The following is a 14,438-nucleotide window of genomic DNA, read 5'->3' as shown; positions in this document are numbered from 1 at the left end:
TACCTGTATTACATTAATTTCTCAGTAAGAGACAGTTACATTACATAGTGTATGCTTGCAAATATTCCATTTATTTCTATATTCCTCCCTTTTAACAATGGGTTCCACACCATGTTTGGAATCCCATATGTTTAATGTAGGTCCTGATAAAGCTGCCAGTTTTTCAAAGCAGTAATACAGTAGATTGTGGCTTATGGAAGTAAGCAGAGGTGAGATTTAAATTTATTGGTAGCTAATTGTTTAGAATCCAACCTTCATTTTTGACTTGTTACCTTGCGAGCACAGTACAGTGACTGTGTTATAGGCAGCATGACCCAGCAGATGGCTGAAAAAATGTGATGTAGCACACACAGCATTTGTCTTAAGATTTAATGTTATCTCTTGCCAGCAGAATGACAGGAAGTATAATATACCATGCATATATTTACATTGTAATGACAAACATTCCCTAGCAATTTCTAGAAAAGATGTCTTTCTAATTCAGATTGGTGCTTTGATGATTGACCTTGCTAGCTTGCAGCCACTTTCTCCTGCCAACAAATTCAAAAACAGTACTTCTTTGAATTATTTAGTATTGCTGTAATATCAAGTAGTTCATTGGATAAATAAACCCATCTATTACTCTTGGTCCTAATCTTTTAAATGTGTTTATTTATGTAAATACCTCATCTCCTTTCTTCCACCCCCACCCCCGCCCCCATCTCAAACCTACACAGTGTTTTTAGTTGTGTTTTTGTGGATTTGCAGTAAAGTTAGAAATCTGCAGTGTTGTTTCTTGTGTTTACTATTCACTGCGCAGGTTAACTAGTCATTCATTCAGTTGCTGTTTGTGGTATCTTGCTGTGCACTAATTGATTGCTGTGTTTACCCACAAACAGTGACTGCACTTCAAAATAAATCTGTTGGTTATGAAGCACTTGCGAACTTCCCGACGGCATGTTATTATACAAAAGAGGTTCACTCTACCCTTGCTATATATTTTAATGTTAGAATCTACTCCTAAACTAGTGGGTTGCCGTGGAAATTGGTTTGTATATCACTGATGTCTATGTACTAAACTGGGATGATAAAGTTTATGTCCGTGTGGGAGCTTGCCATGAGCTTTGAGAGTCCACATTCTCGTTAATTTGTATACATCTCAAAATTCAGATTCCATCAGCAGGATTTATCCCATATGTGAGAAAACGGCCCTTTTCAAATCTCCAGACCCCCACAATTCAAAGAGCATAAAGCAGTTAGCACCCACGTTCAGTGACATTTCCTTACCATAAATGTGAGTGTTTTTTCTCTCCTGAACTCTGTAACTTCTCTGACATTCTGTGCATTTATATTGTTAGATGCCCCTGACCTACCAGACCATTCCAACATCGATGGTCAACCAGGATTCCTTGGGAACTGCTACTATCATTTATGAACAAGGTATGTGACACCATGGCAGGATTCTATCAAATATTTTTCGAAGTGTAAAAACAAATCACTTCTCTCGCCTGACTCTGGTGTCCTTTTAATGGAAGCAAATGTCCCTAAAGTATGTACACAACAACCACTTGCATTTATATAGCACCTTTAATGTAGTAAAACGTGCCATCACAGCAGCATATTCAGACACAAATTGACTGAGCTAAAGAAGGACATACTAGAATGGGTGACGAACAGCTTGATCAAAGAGAAGGAAAAAAGAAAGACTTGGATTTATAAAGCGCCATTCACGACCACCAGACATGTCAAAGTGCTTTACAGCCAATGAAGCACTTTTGGAGTGTAGTCACTGTTGTAATGTAGGAAATGTGGCAGCCAATTTGCACACAAGCAAGCTTCCAGAAGCAGCAATGTGATGATGATCAGATAATCTGTTTTTTTTGTTACGTTGATTGAGGGATAAATATTGGCCAGGATACTGGGGTTAACTCCCCTGCTCTTCTTCCAAATAGTGTCATGGGAACTTTTATGTCCACTTGAGAGAGAAGACTCCGACAGTGCAGTGCTCCCTCAGTACTGCACTGGAGTGTCAGCCTGGGTTTTTGTGCTCAAATCCCTGGAGTGGGATTTGAACCCACAACCTTCTGAGCCACAGCTGACAAACCGATGTAGGTTTCAAGGAGTGTCTTGAAGAAGACAAGTGAAGTTATGGGAGGAAATTCAGAGCTAGGGCGTTGATGGCTGATGGGTACAGTGGCCAATTATCGGGCGAAGGAAGTGGGGATGCCCAAGAATTGAATTGGAGGAACGCAGAGTTCTCGGAGAGTTGTAAGGCTGGAAGAGGTTATAAGAGTTGGGGAAGGACGAAGTCATGGATGGATTTGAACACGAGAATGAGAATTTTAAACTCTAGGCATTAGTGGACCTGGAGCCAAGGTACGTCAGCGAGCATAGGGGCCACGGGTGAATGGGTTTTGGTGCAAATTAGAAAGAAGACATCAGCGTTTTGGATGAGCTGAAGTTTATGGAGGGTGCAAGATTGGAGGCTGGCCAGGAATTTTCTAAAAGAATGTTGCACAAGCAGTCAGTTATTAGATGGAGAAGGTTCAGCTATTGAGCTTTACGCTCCTCCAAATTCCTGTGGGCCTCTGATCTGTTGTAGATGCGTATGGCCAGTTGAGAAACTGAGAATTAGCCAGATTTACTTAACTTAACATAAATATCTGATCTTTCTGCATGTACACACAATTCCGATGTCTTCATGTTCCACATGGGTTCCAGCCTGTGATTCATTTTCAATCTCAGTCCTCCCAATGGGAGAAGACCTACTTAACTGTATACAGAGTGATGAATAAGCATATGATCTTTTGCCTGTCAGGTACAAGTGAATCCTCGGAGATCACAGCACAAAATGCCCTGGACCTCCTGCTGAATATGAGCACGCCAAGGGAGCTCATCACAAATTCATTACAGGTATAGAACTTTGATATAATCCTCAGCTTTTTAACAAATCCGGTGTGTTTGGGAAGTGCGTATTCCTCCCAATTAACTGATCTAGAGTCATTTAAAACAAATAATAAATACCTTAATATTTTCAGGGAAAAAATTACACACAATGTTTGTTCCTGAAAATATTAAGGGATTTATTATTTGTTTGGAATTTTATTTGGAACTCTTTCAAAACTCTGGCACTTTAGAGTAGCATTGTCCAAGCTATAGTCTGTGGGCTAATTGCAAACTGAGCCTAGTCAATCTGGCTCTCAAAGTCCAGGCAACTCCAGGTTCTATTTGTGCTTTTTACCCACTGTTTGTCCTCTTTGAATTTCATGGGCCTGAAGGTTCCGAATTGGCTGGTGGACAAATCAAAAATCGGAACACCAAGATCTGTTCATATCACTAACTTGAGATGTATTTAAAATAATGGAACACTGATTTAAATTCTGTATATTAGCCACACACTCCACACTTCGACCCAAGGTGAGCCACAAAGACAAAAAGCTTGGTTGTTGCTGCTTGTCAGCGTGTTATTCAGTCCCTAACGAAGCATTATTGACAGATGAATTACAGAAAAGGCTGTATAAAATTTATTTAGAGAAGTTTCGTTTACAATTATGTATGTGTTTTCCATGTGAAAGTGTGTATAGGAGCATCAAATACTTTGTAGAATACCTAAAATCCACAATTACAACACAGACTCTCTCGTTGAGCCCACTTGTATATTTCCAGTTGCTGATGCGATGTGCGGTATTAGGTATGGTATGGTGTGATGTGATACTGAGTGCTGTCCGGTGAGATTGTAGATGCATGTTCTTGCTTGGCACTTTCATGCTGCTTCTGCCACTTCAGCCAAAGCAAGGTTTACTTTCAAACTTTTTTTTTACATCCTACTCTGTGATAAGATATCCTTTTATAATTAGAAAGGCAAATGGAATGTTGGCCTTTATTGCAAGGGAGATAGAGTATACAAATAGGGAAGTCCTGCTACAACTGTACAGGGCGTTGGTGAGACCACACCTGGAGTACTGCGTACAGTTTTGGTCTCATTTAAGGAGGGATATGCTTACATTGAAGGCAGTTCAGAGAAGGTTCATGAGGTTGATTCCTGAGATGAAGGGGTTGTTTTATGAAGAAAGGTTGAGCAGGTTGGGTCTATACTCATTGGATCTTAGAAGAATGAAAGGTGATCGTATTGAAACATAAAAGATTCTGAGGGGATTTGACAACTGTAGAGAGGATGTTTCCCCTGATGGGAGAATCTAGAACTAGGGGGCACAGTTTCAGAATAAGGGGTCACCCATTTAAAACTGAAATGAGGAGGAATTTCTTCTGAGGGTTGTGAATCTTTGGAATTCTCTACCCCAGAGAGCTGTGGAGGCTGGGTCATTAATATATTTAAGGTGGAGATAGACAGATTTTTGAATGACAAGGGAGTCTAGCGTTATAGGGAGCTGGCAGGAAAGTGGAGTTGAGGCCAGGATCAGATCAGCCATGATCTTATTGAATAGCGGAGCAGTCTCAAGGGGCCAAATGGCCTGCTCCTGTTGCTATTTCTTATGTTCTTATGTGATTGAACTAATCTGTTTTCCCCAATTGAATTATCTAGAAACCATACACTCATAAGCTGGTGGTGGGTAAGAGTCAATGTTTATAGCAAAGGTGTTGGAGTTTTATATTAAAGTTTTAGGATCACAGCCAGGGCTGTGAGGTTGCAGAGAATTGTTGCATCAGAAAGACGAGCAGGGCCCACTCATAGCTGTGCTTAGATCAGCTCCAAGAAAGCAGCTTGGTTAGAAGACTCACACCAACTGCTTTGTAGATGTGTTCTAGGACTGCCCTTTCGCAATTCCTGCTGCAGTCCCCTTATTTTTAAATTAAATTTAACTTGACTGGAGTACTGCTTCTCTAATGACCCATTATTCAGGGAGAATATAACTTACAGTTCCAACTCCTTCTTTGTTTTGCCAGTGATAAATAGTGGAAACAATTAGTAGAAAGACCACAGACCAGGTATTCCAAAGACCACCAGATTTGAACATTTTCTGAAATGGGCATCAGTTTCTTGGTGCGAACATTTTTCTCCAGATAGCGAATGAGACCTGCGCTTTCTTCCTCAAAATAATTCCACCAGGGTGAGAGGAGCATCTCTCTCACTGACTGCCCAGAGTACACTGGGAAGCCCAAGCAAAACTTAAACATCAGCACTAAATCAGAATAGAAACATAGAAAATAGGAAGCCTGACTATTACTGGACCCTTAAGGCGGGGTTATCGGGCAAACTGTAGATTTACGCCAAACTTATTGTTTTGCTGCGCTACAGTTTTTAGGCCGAACTTTCGGCCTTTACGTTAGTAAAGGAGGCGTTGCGCGACGATTCGCGGCGCAAACCGCGAGTTTCATCGACTTTATTTCGGGGCCGGAAGCGTTGAGAGAGGCCTTGGGAGGGAGGGGAAAAAATTCCCAAAAACATTTATCTATCGAATCGCTGAAAAAAATGTTTAAATAAAAACTCGTTAACTTAACTTTTTTGCAGGTTTTCATAATTACTGCTGCTGGCCGGGCTGCGCGCGGCATACCGGGAGAGTGCCGAAAGTACGACGGTAACACAATCCGCAGCGTTGCTCGTCGTTTCACGTCGGCGCACCTCTCCCCGGCGGTACGTGGAAGCGCCGCCGCAAAGAGGTGCCCGGGTTTTCACCGCGGAGGGTCAAATCGCAGTGAAAACCTGGTGAAAATCCAGCCCTTTACCACTGGTGAAAACAATCACCATGCTGTGGTTGTGGGGTAAAAGTATTGGCATGTAGTGCTGGAGTATAATCCTAGTAATTTTTGGTTTGTCTCTTGTTTATTGTGCCTTACTCAGGTAGCAGTACTGAAATCAGACAGTACAGTTCAAGATCAGTCCTCCCAGGAATCTCCGGACCATGAGGAGGAACAATTGACCATGTCGCCGCAGCACAAAATCATCACGCTTCATGTGGACGAACATGGCGAGACTGTGGTCCAGGAAATGTACGATACCACAACCATAGACAGCTCCGGAATCCCACAGGTCACCATCAACCCTTACGCCAATGGGACAGAGTATAATATCGTCACACCAGGAAGTGAGGAGATGCAACAAGCCACCACGGTTTACAGGTGACTTGAACGCAAACCCAGTGCTCGCCAGTGACACCGTTTCTTGCAGGAATAATTGTCTTGTGTAGCTGGAGCTCCATATCATTCAGCCATGTGCTCAGTAGATGTCCCCTGGAAGCTTTTAAAGAAGTATTTCTTTATAGTAAATAAAAAGTGGCAAACTTTGTTTAGTTTGAAACATAGACATAGAAACATAGAAAATAGGTGCAGGAGTAGGCCATTCGGCCCTTCTAGCCTGCACCGCCATTCAATGAGTTCATGGCTGAACATGCAACTTCAGTACCCCATTCCTGCTTTCTCACCATACCCCTTGATCCCCCTAGTAGTAAGGACTTTATCTAACTCCTTTTTGAATATATTTAGTGAATTGGCCTCAACAACTTTCTGTGGTAGAGAATTCCACAGGTTCACCACTCTCTGGGTGAAGAAATTCCTCCTCATCTCGGTCCTAAATGGCTTACCCCTTATCCTTAGACTGTGTCCCCTGGTTCTGGACTTCCCCAACATTGGGAACATTCTTCCTGCATCTAACCTGTCTAACCCCGTCAGAATTTTAAACGTTTCTATGAGATCCCCTCTCATTCTTCTGAACTCAAGTGAATACAAGCCCAGTTGATCCAGTCTTTCTTGATAGGTCAGTCCTGCCATCCCGGGAATCAGTCTGGTGAACCTTCACTGCACTCCCTCAATAGCAAGAATGTCCTGACGAAATGTGACATAAGTTATTTCAAAATTGGTCATTGTGCCAATTGTACATAATGTTGTATGATCGAAATACTACATTAGGCCTGAATTTGCGGTTGGAGGCTTCCCTCGGGCGGATGCTTCCGAGCGGTAAAAAATCTACGAACCTACCTGATGGTCATGGAACCACGGAGACTTGCGCTTCTGGGCCTCTATGCATGGACACGCGTAGCGGCCCAAGCATCCCTGGGATCATGTGGGCCGGCCCAACCAATGAAAGAAGGGGTAGCCCCATTCATGCTCTTAGGGATTCCATACGTACAGGATGCCCATAAGCATGAATGGGGATCACATTAAAAAATACATTTGCGTAACAAATAAATAAATCACATATTTAAAATTAATTAAAATATAATGTAATTAAACATTTAGAACAAATGTAATTTTTTGAAAAATAAATTAAAATGTTTTAAAGGGACTAAAAGTAACCTTATTTTACAGGTGTTTTAATGTTTAGATAATTGAAAAGAAAATTATGTTCATTTAAACTCTGCCTTACACCTGCTTTTACCAAGTGTAAGAATTTCACAGGCATTCGCTGGGCAGTAGTTGGGAAAATAGCCCAGCTCTCCGCCCACGGATGTCCTATTCCCAGGGATGCAGAAGATTCTTGACTGATCGCAAGTTCCGGGTTTGCGCAAGAAAACTTGAAACTTGCACGGTCCTTACGGGCTGTAAAATATGAGCCATTGTCCTTCTCCCTTTACATGGAAAATATGTGTTGTTGAATACTTTCACAAAGGTGGGTCATTTAAGAGATTTCATGATTACCCCTTTTCCTGTAGATTTTGTTAAATTACCATGTAATCTTTAAAAAGATCATCTGTGCATTGCTATTTTTTTGGTCCATCCTTGTTCTCTTCCTTTAGCTGGTCCGACCAGAGGCAGCTTGTGAGTTGGTTTATGTAAAAACATTTCTCTCGTGTCACAGAATCAGAGCACTGCCCAGACTTCTTCAGCTCACTTCATGTGACTGGATCAATCTGTTGGTACAAATATCTGTTCCTGGTCTGTCTCTGACCAGCATAAAAGGAAAGACCAAGATACAGTAGTAAGTAGTGTGCATTCCCCTTACAGCATTTAGGGATTATGTGATAGTTCAATACAGTATCCTTCCTTTTAAAGAGAGCATCCCCTTCTCAACGGTCCATTTAAAATTAAAACCGCTAACTCCAACACGTTTTGCTTTGTTTCTTCTCTATTTCTATTGTGTGTTTTCTTGAATATTTCTGTTTGATTACAAGTGATGATGAGAAACAATGTCACTTACTGATCCAGCTGCATTTTCAGCTAATAGTGAATAGCCGAACTCCCAAGGTTGGGGATATGGGGTGGAATTGGGAAACATGGCTCGAATCTTTATTGTGCTATATACGTGAAGTGCCTACTGGGGATTCTTATACTTAATTTTTTTCTTTAATAAAAAAAAATCAACCTAAAACGGTTGTTGAACCTACCAGTTCTTTCTTTTCATGCGACACCCTGTACTAGATGCAACATCCATACTTGGGAGTGTAAAATCCAAATCCTAGCCATTGCCCTGAATGTAATAGTGATGGCATGATTCTGTGGTGCATCTGTAGGCGTCAATGTAAACCTGTTTAGCTGCTTGAGTTTACTTTGTCTTTCCTCCTCAGTGGCTCGGACAGCAGTGGCGATGTGGCTCACACTGTGGTTGTCAGCGGTGACGAGTTAAAACAGCACCATGGTCGCTTCATCATGACCACAAACATGCAGGGGAACCAGTTCCAGCAGATTGAGGTATGTGGCCCAGCCTCTCCTCTCCATCGGTTTTAATCAGAGACACACGCACCAGGGTACGCTAGTATGTTGGTTGTCACTGAACTACTAATCCAGAGAACTCCAGTTTGAATTTAATTTTATAAAAAATAAAAAGCTGGTATCAGTAAATGTGACCTTGAAGCTGTCAAACTGTCATAAATACCCAACTGGTTCGCTAATGTTCTTTTAGGGAAGAAAATCTGTAGTCTTTACTCTGACTGGCCGATATGTGACTCCAGTCCCACACCAACGTGCTTGACTTTTAACAGCCCTTTGAAGTGTGCTAGCAGGCCACTGTTGTATCAAACCTCTACAAAGAATACCACACGGACTACAGCGGTTCAAGAACCACCCCCACCACCATCTTCTCAGCAACGCCCACATCCCAAAAATGATATTTTAAAAAAAAAAATAATGATCTGTTAAGCTTATGGTTATCTACCCTACCCCAAGTGTGGTCAGATTTAGGGTTGGAGCATTCAGGCAGTAGGTTAACATTACCTGTCTGTGGTAAAATCTTCATTTACCTGTACTACTTGTACTTTATATATTGAACAAATAAATCTTGCATCCATCAGGTGCATCATATTTCAAAGTGTCGCACTTGAGAGTATCATGCAAAATGTGTCTCATTTGCACCTAATTAGCTGAAATGTATTCTTAAAACAGCAACAAAACCCAACTGTGTAATGTTAAAACGAATAGTACAGAGCAAGAAAGTAGTCATTTCCTGCTGGTTTCTCTGAGAGGAGCTAGGATTTACAAGCCACTGTCAATCTAGAGGCACTCTTCCCTCAGCAACAGAAATTGGCTTCTAATTGACCTCAAGTGGCTATTTAGAACACTTCTTCCTCATCCCAAAGCGTGTGTCTAAAAGGGCCAGAACAGGGTGAAAATAGCTCCGTGTTCACAACAACCAGCTTTTCTTGAGGCAGCCCCTTTCGCTCATTGGAAAGGGGCTATCGAGACATGAGCACTCCTTTCCATATTGTATAATACATTGAGTTATATGTAATAACAGCCTGCTAATATAAGACAGCATATCCTCCAACTGACCATGAGCAGCTCCATGGGAAGTTCACTATTAGAATTTCTATCCAAAATACTTTGTTGCACCAAAGGACGAATGATTCCATTACCACTAAAGGAATGTTAGTATGAAGGATTCGAAATCAGAATGAGTTAAAGGACAAAAAGTATCAGCACAGTACTTTTCATGCCCGATACATTTCCGGTAATCATACCATGCCACATATTGCCATCTTCAGACTCTGGCATCTTGCGATGGTGCTCCAATATGCTATGCCACCCCAAAGGCTTTTAGTGTGAAAGAAAACTCGATACATGTTGATTGCATGCAGGTAGGATTTCCCTGTCAAAACTGGATCCGGTTAAACCATCCATGAATATCATTTTGTTCCTTGGGGCCCAACGAGCATTAAAGGTTTCAACATGCCATTCGATTATCTGTTGAGATACTGATTTTATGTTCTTGTAGTTTGAGTTCAAGTCACAGGTAATATCAAGCTAAGATTCACTTATCTAGTGATGAGTCTCCCTGGTGGCTGAATTCCCAGCTGTAAGTGGGGATGGTCATGGGCAAGTAGCCACTTGCAGCTTACCATTTGGGGGGCACATGGAGATAACAATAAATGGCAGGATAGCTTGAAGGGAGTACTTTTTGTCCAATATATTTAGAAAAATATTCTGTGCCAATTTTTTTCAAAACATCACTGGGCCGAAATTGCCCTCAGCCCCAAACAGGGGCACACTTTTTTTTTTTTTTTTTTAAAGTGTTCTGTCTACCCCAATGCATGGGGCGGACAATCCATGGAGTGGGATGGAAGTGCGGGCATGTCAGAACGGCTGTCGCTCAAAGTCATCAGCGCCGCGCTGACACGTCACAACGTCCCTCCCCTTCAGTTAAAGGGGAGGGCCGCTGCAAACTCTGCAAAGTTTTTAGGTAGGTCTCCTGGATTACCAGGGAGAGTTTTGGCTGGGCCAGCGGCCTGGCACCCAAGAGGGAGTGCCAAGCTGTCTGTTGGTGGCCCAGCCGAACCCATGATCATAATTGTCGGCCCGACCTAGCAGACTGCCGACAATAAAAAATAATACGGGGTCGGCGGCAGCACGACCTCCCCTTTAAGGGCGGATGCGCCATTTAGCCACAGACAGCTACCCGCTGGGAAAGCTGTCGGTGTCACTGACCGGAGGCGGCGCCACTTGCACGGGGCAATTTCTCGCGGGGGCCGGAAAGGGGGTTGCTGCCGGTCGGTAAGGGGTTGGCGTGTGCCCGACACAGCGGGAAAATGGGCAATGTGGAAACCCATACTCATCGCTTCCGTCCCGGGGGCAATTTCGGACTGGTTGGCCTATCCGTCCATCCCTGGTCGGTAAGGCCTCTCCGCTCCATTCCCACCTCTTGGAGGCGGTAATGGACCTTATTGAGGGGGGCAATTTCCAGCCCCCACATTTCTGGCCACAGTGGAGATCTGCTACATCAGGTCGTGTTGCTCCGATGACTCACTATTGCAGAGAAGCTGCTTGTATCTCGAGAGTGGCTCCATTCATTGCATTGCGGGCCAGTGACTTCAGAACAGCCTGGGAGGTGATCCAGAATCACCCAACCCTGGCTTATTTCCACCGCCCCTCCCACCCCCCACCTTCAAAAGAGGAAAGTTAAAAGATCTAATTTGTTTTTCTAATTTCCCAGTTCGCTGGCGACATCACATCTCCACCAGTTGATTCAAGCCTGCAGTCATCCATGAAGAAGTTTTCCTGTAAAATATGTACTGCTTCATTCCACGGCCGAGCAGAGATGGAGAGTCACAAGAGAGCACATGCAGGGGAGCAGGGCTTCAAGTGTCTGGATTGTAACTTTGCAGCCAATACGTGGCCGGACGTCCGAGTAAGTATTCCTTATTTCCAGAACATTTTCAGTGTCTCAACACTTATATTTTGAGTCCATTTATCGGCCAGCTGCAAACTGGGGGCCCAATCATCATTTTAGCTGTTTATACTTTTTGCCTGATTTTACAAGTTTCTCAGATCTTCTCTAGTTCGGAATTTGGTCGCTTTCAGTATTACATGAACTAGTAATTTAACCTCCGCATGCTTGACGTGCCCATGGCTGTAGACTTCAGATCTTTTATTTAGGTCGATGTTATCAGAGACAGAGTAGTAGCACTGTACACTGGTGCATCAATGCACTGTGGCATGGAGTAGTAAGATGTAGGGACATGCACACAGTGTATTTCACTCCAATTTGTCTCCTCCCTGTGTTTCCCCCCACACACACATACCCACCTGTGCACACACGCCCACCTGTGCGCCCGCGCGCGCGCGCACTTACCTGGACACGCACACTTGCCCGGACACGCACTGACACAGGTGCACGCGCACACACGTCCTGATCTTTGAAATGGTGTCCAAGGCTTGCCAAAAGTAGTGTTCAGATTCTTGGGTAACTTGCTTGTGATGCATTTCCAAAACTGTGTAAACTGATTTTAGTCTGATTGCGTCCCTTGGTAATGTAAGAATTTGTCTTGTCTTCAGAACCATATGCTGCAACATTCTAACCTGAGACCTCACAAATGTAACCAGTGTAGTTTTGCATCCAAGAACAAGAAGGATCTTCGGCGACACCTGCTGACACACACGAATGAGAAGCCTTTTGCCTGCGATATTTGTGGACAGAGGTACATTTTTCACCCACTCGGCTTCACACAACTGCCAAAGATTTCATTGCACATATGTTGTTGATCTTCCTGTCTTCCCTCTCCCAACCTTTATTGACCAGGACATTAAAATCAATGATTAGGTCTCTCCCGGTTTCTCTCATGCCTCATTTATAACACTGTAATCAGCAGCTCGGTCTAGACTCCAGGGAAGGTAGTAAGTGGCCTTTATTATAATCTGCATTTTGCTCAGCTCCTCAGTATAAACTGGTAGAATGAGCTTGGACAAGCCTGGAACTTGATTTTATCAAGAGACTGATGTAGACTTACTTGGACCTCTACCACCCTGAGGTTATGATTTATGATCAAACCGATGTACAGAGGCCTAAATCTCGGAGGTAATACAGAGAGGCGTGGTTAGGATGAATTGGAAACAGAGATTGATTTACTTATTTACTAGACTATGGAATACTTAGAATATATACCACGCGTGTTCGTTGTACATAATAATAATTTTTGCTGGTCATAAAACTACAGATATTACAATCTGAACCCAGGCCGTTTGACCCAACCAATCTGTATTTGTGCTTATCCTTCACATATGCATTAGTCCTAATCCCTGTGCCTGCTCTGTTTCCATATCCCTTTATTCCCCTTTCCTTTAACTATCTATCTAACCTATTGATCAATATTGACACATTCCTGCTTCAATCACTATTTCTTCACATTCACAAAACATTAAAAGCAGCACTTGAAGTGAATAAGGCCATAAAAAGCTAATGGAGTACTAGGTTTTATTTTAAGAGGTATAGAATATAAAATTTATGGTAGTGCATTCTATACAGCCTTGCCCTTTGTGTGAAAAAAAAACTTGTTTCTCCTGCACTCGTGGAGCATAAACACCAGCAGAGACCAGTTGTTCCGAATGGCTGTATCTGTGTTGTATATTTTATTCAGCTATGTGAAAGCAAAATACTGCAGACACTGGAAATCTGAAATTCAAAACAAAGTGCTGGAAATACTCAACAGGTCAGGCAGCATCTGTGGAGAGAGAGAAACAGAGTTAACGTTTCAGGTCAATGACCCTTCATCAGAACTGGAAAAAGTTGGCGATGTAACAGGTTTTTAAGCAAGTGTAAGAGGGAAAGTGGGGAGGGGAGGAAAGAACAAATGGAAAGGTCTGTGATAGGGTGGAAGGCGGAAGAGATGAAGAGACAAAAGGGATGATGGTGCGAGGCAAAAGGAGATGGTAATGGGGCAAGAAACAAGAGACGAGTCTAGATATGGTGTAAATGGAGATAGCGGAATCATCAACAGCTGGCGTGGGAAAGAGAAAAAACGGGAGGGAAAAGAAGAAAAAATAGGGGCAGGGGTTACAGTCTGAAATTGTTGAACTCTTAAGTCCAGAAGGCTGTTAAGTGCCTAAACAAAAGATGAGGTGCTGTCCTCGAGCTTATGTTGAGCTTCATTGGAACAGTGTAAGAGGCCGAGGACGGAGAGATCAGAGTGGGAGTGGAGCGGAGAATTAAAGTGACAGGCGACCGAAAGCTTGGGGTCACGCTTACGGACTTGTACCTATGTACCTTATTCTAGACCCTTCAATCACTGGAAAGTTTGACTTTAATGTACATTTTGCCCCATCCCTTCATAATTTTAAACATGTCCATCAACTCGCCCCTTAATCTCCTGTTGTATTGAAAACAGCCCTAATTTTTCAAGTTTATTTGTATTTCTTCATACTAGGCAGCATCATAGTGAATCTGTGCCCTATTTTATTGTCTCAACATCCTTCCAACAATGTGGAGCCCAACCTGCACATAGTACTCCAACTGTAGTCTCACTAAGGTTTTATACAAATTCACCAACTTTTATATTCTATACCTCTTAAAATAAAAATTCCATTTGCTTTTTATTGACCTTATACACTTCAGGTGCTGCTTTTAATGTTTTGTGAATGTGAAGCCTCCAAATCCCTCTGCTCTTCCACATCACCCAACTTTTCCTCCCATTCAAAGTATAATTTAAAAAAATCAAACTCTCATTACTGACATTGAATTCCATCCGCCGCTCTTTTTTGCCAATTCTGCCATTCTAATCATAACCCCTTGCACCTCCCTTTTGGTCCTGCAGAATTATTTACAATGCCTATTTTAGTAATGTCTGCAACTTTGGACATCA

At 42.6% G+C, this 14,438-nt stretch overlaps 1 protein-coding gene across 1 annotated transcript in view; it reads left to right on the top strand.

The window, feature by feature from the left end:
- The window catches only part of LOC139276885 (zinc finger protein 335-like), a 143,491-nt gene that overhangs the window by 108,733 nt on the left and 20,320 nt on the right, over nt 1–14,438 (top strand). The window contains exons 29-34 of the mRNA XM_070894883.1: nt 1,338–1,419; nt 2,798–2,892; nt 5,780–6,057; nt 8,439–8,562; nt 11,297–11,491; nt 12,139–12,281. Coding sequence (XP_070750984.1) covers nt 1,338–1,419; nt 2,798–2,892; nt 5,780–6,057; nt 8,439–8,562; nt 11,297–11,491; nt 12,139–12,281 — 917 coding nt within the window. The remainder of the gene's footprint in view (nt 1–1,337; nt 1,420–2,797; nt 2,893–5,779; nt 6,058–8,438; nt 8,563–11,296; nt 11,492–12,138; nt 12,282–14,438) is intronic.

The sequence above is a fragment of the Pristiophorus japonicus genome, chromosome 12 (assembly GCF_044704955.1).
Source record: "Pristiophorus japonicus isolate sPriJap1 chromosome 12, sPriJap1.hap1, whole genome shotgun sequence".
NCBI classification, from domain to species: domain Eukaryota; kingdom Metazoa; phylum Chordata; class Chondrichthyes; family Pristiophoridae; genus Pristiophorus; species Pristiophorus japonicus.
Note: the sequence above shows the minus strand (reverse complement) of the source record. Positions and strands in the feature narration are given on the sequence as shown.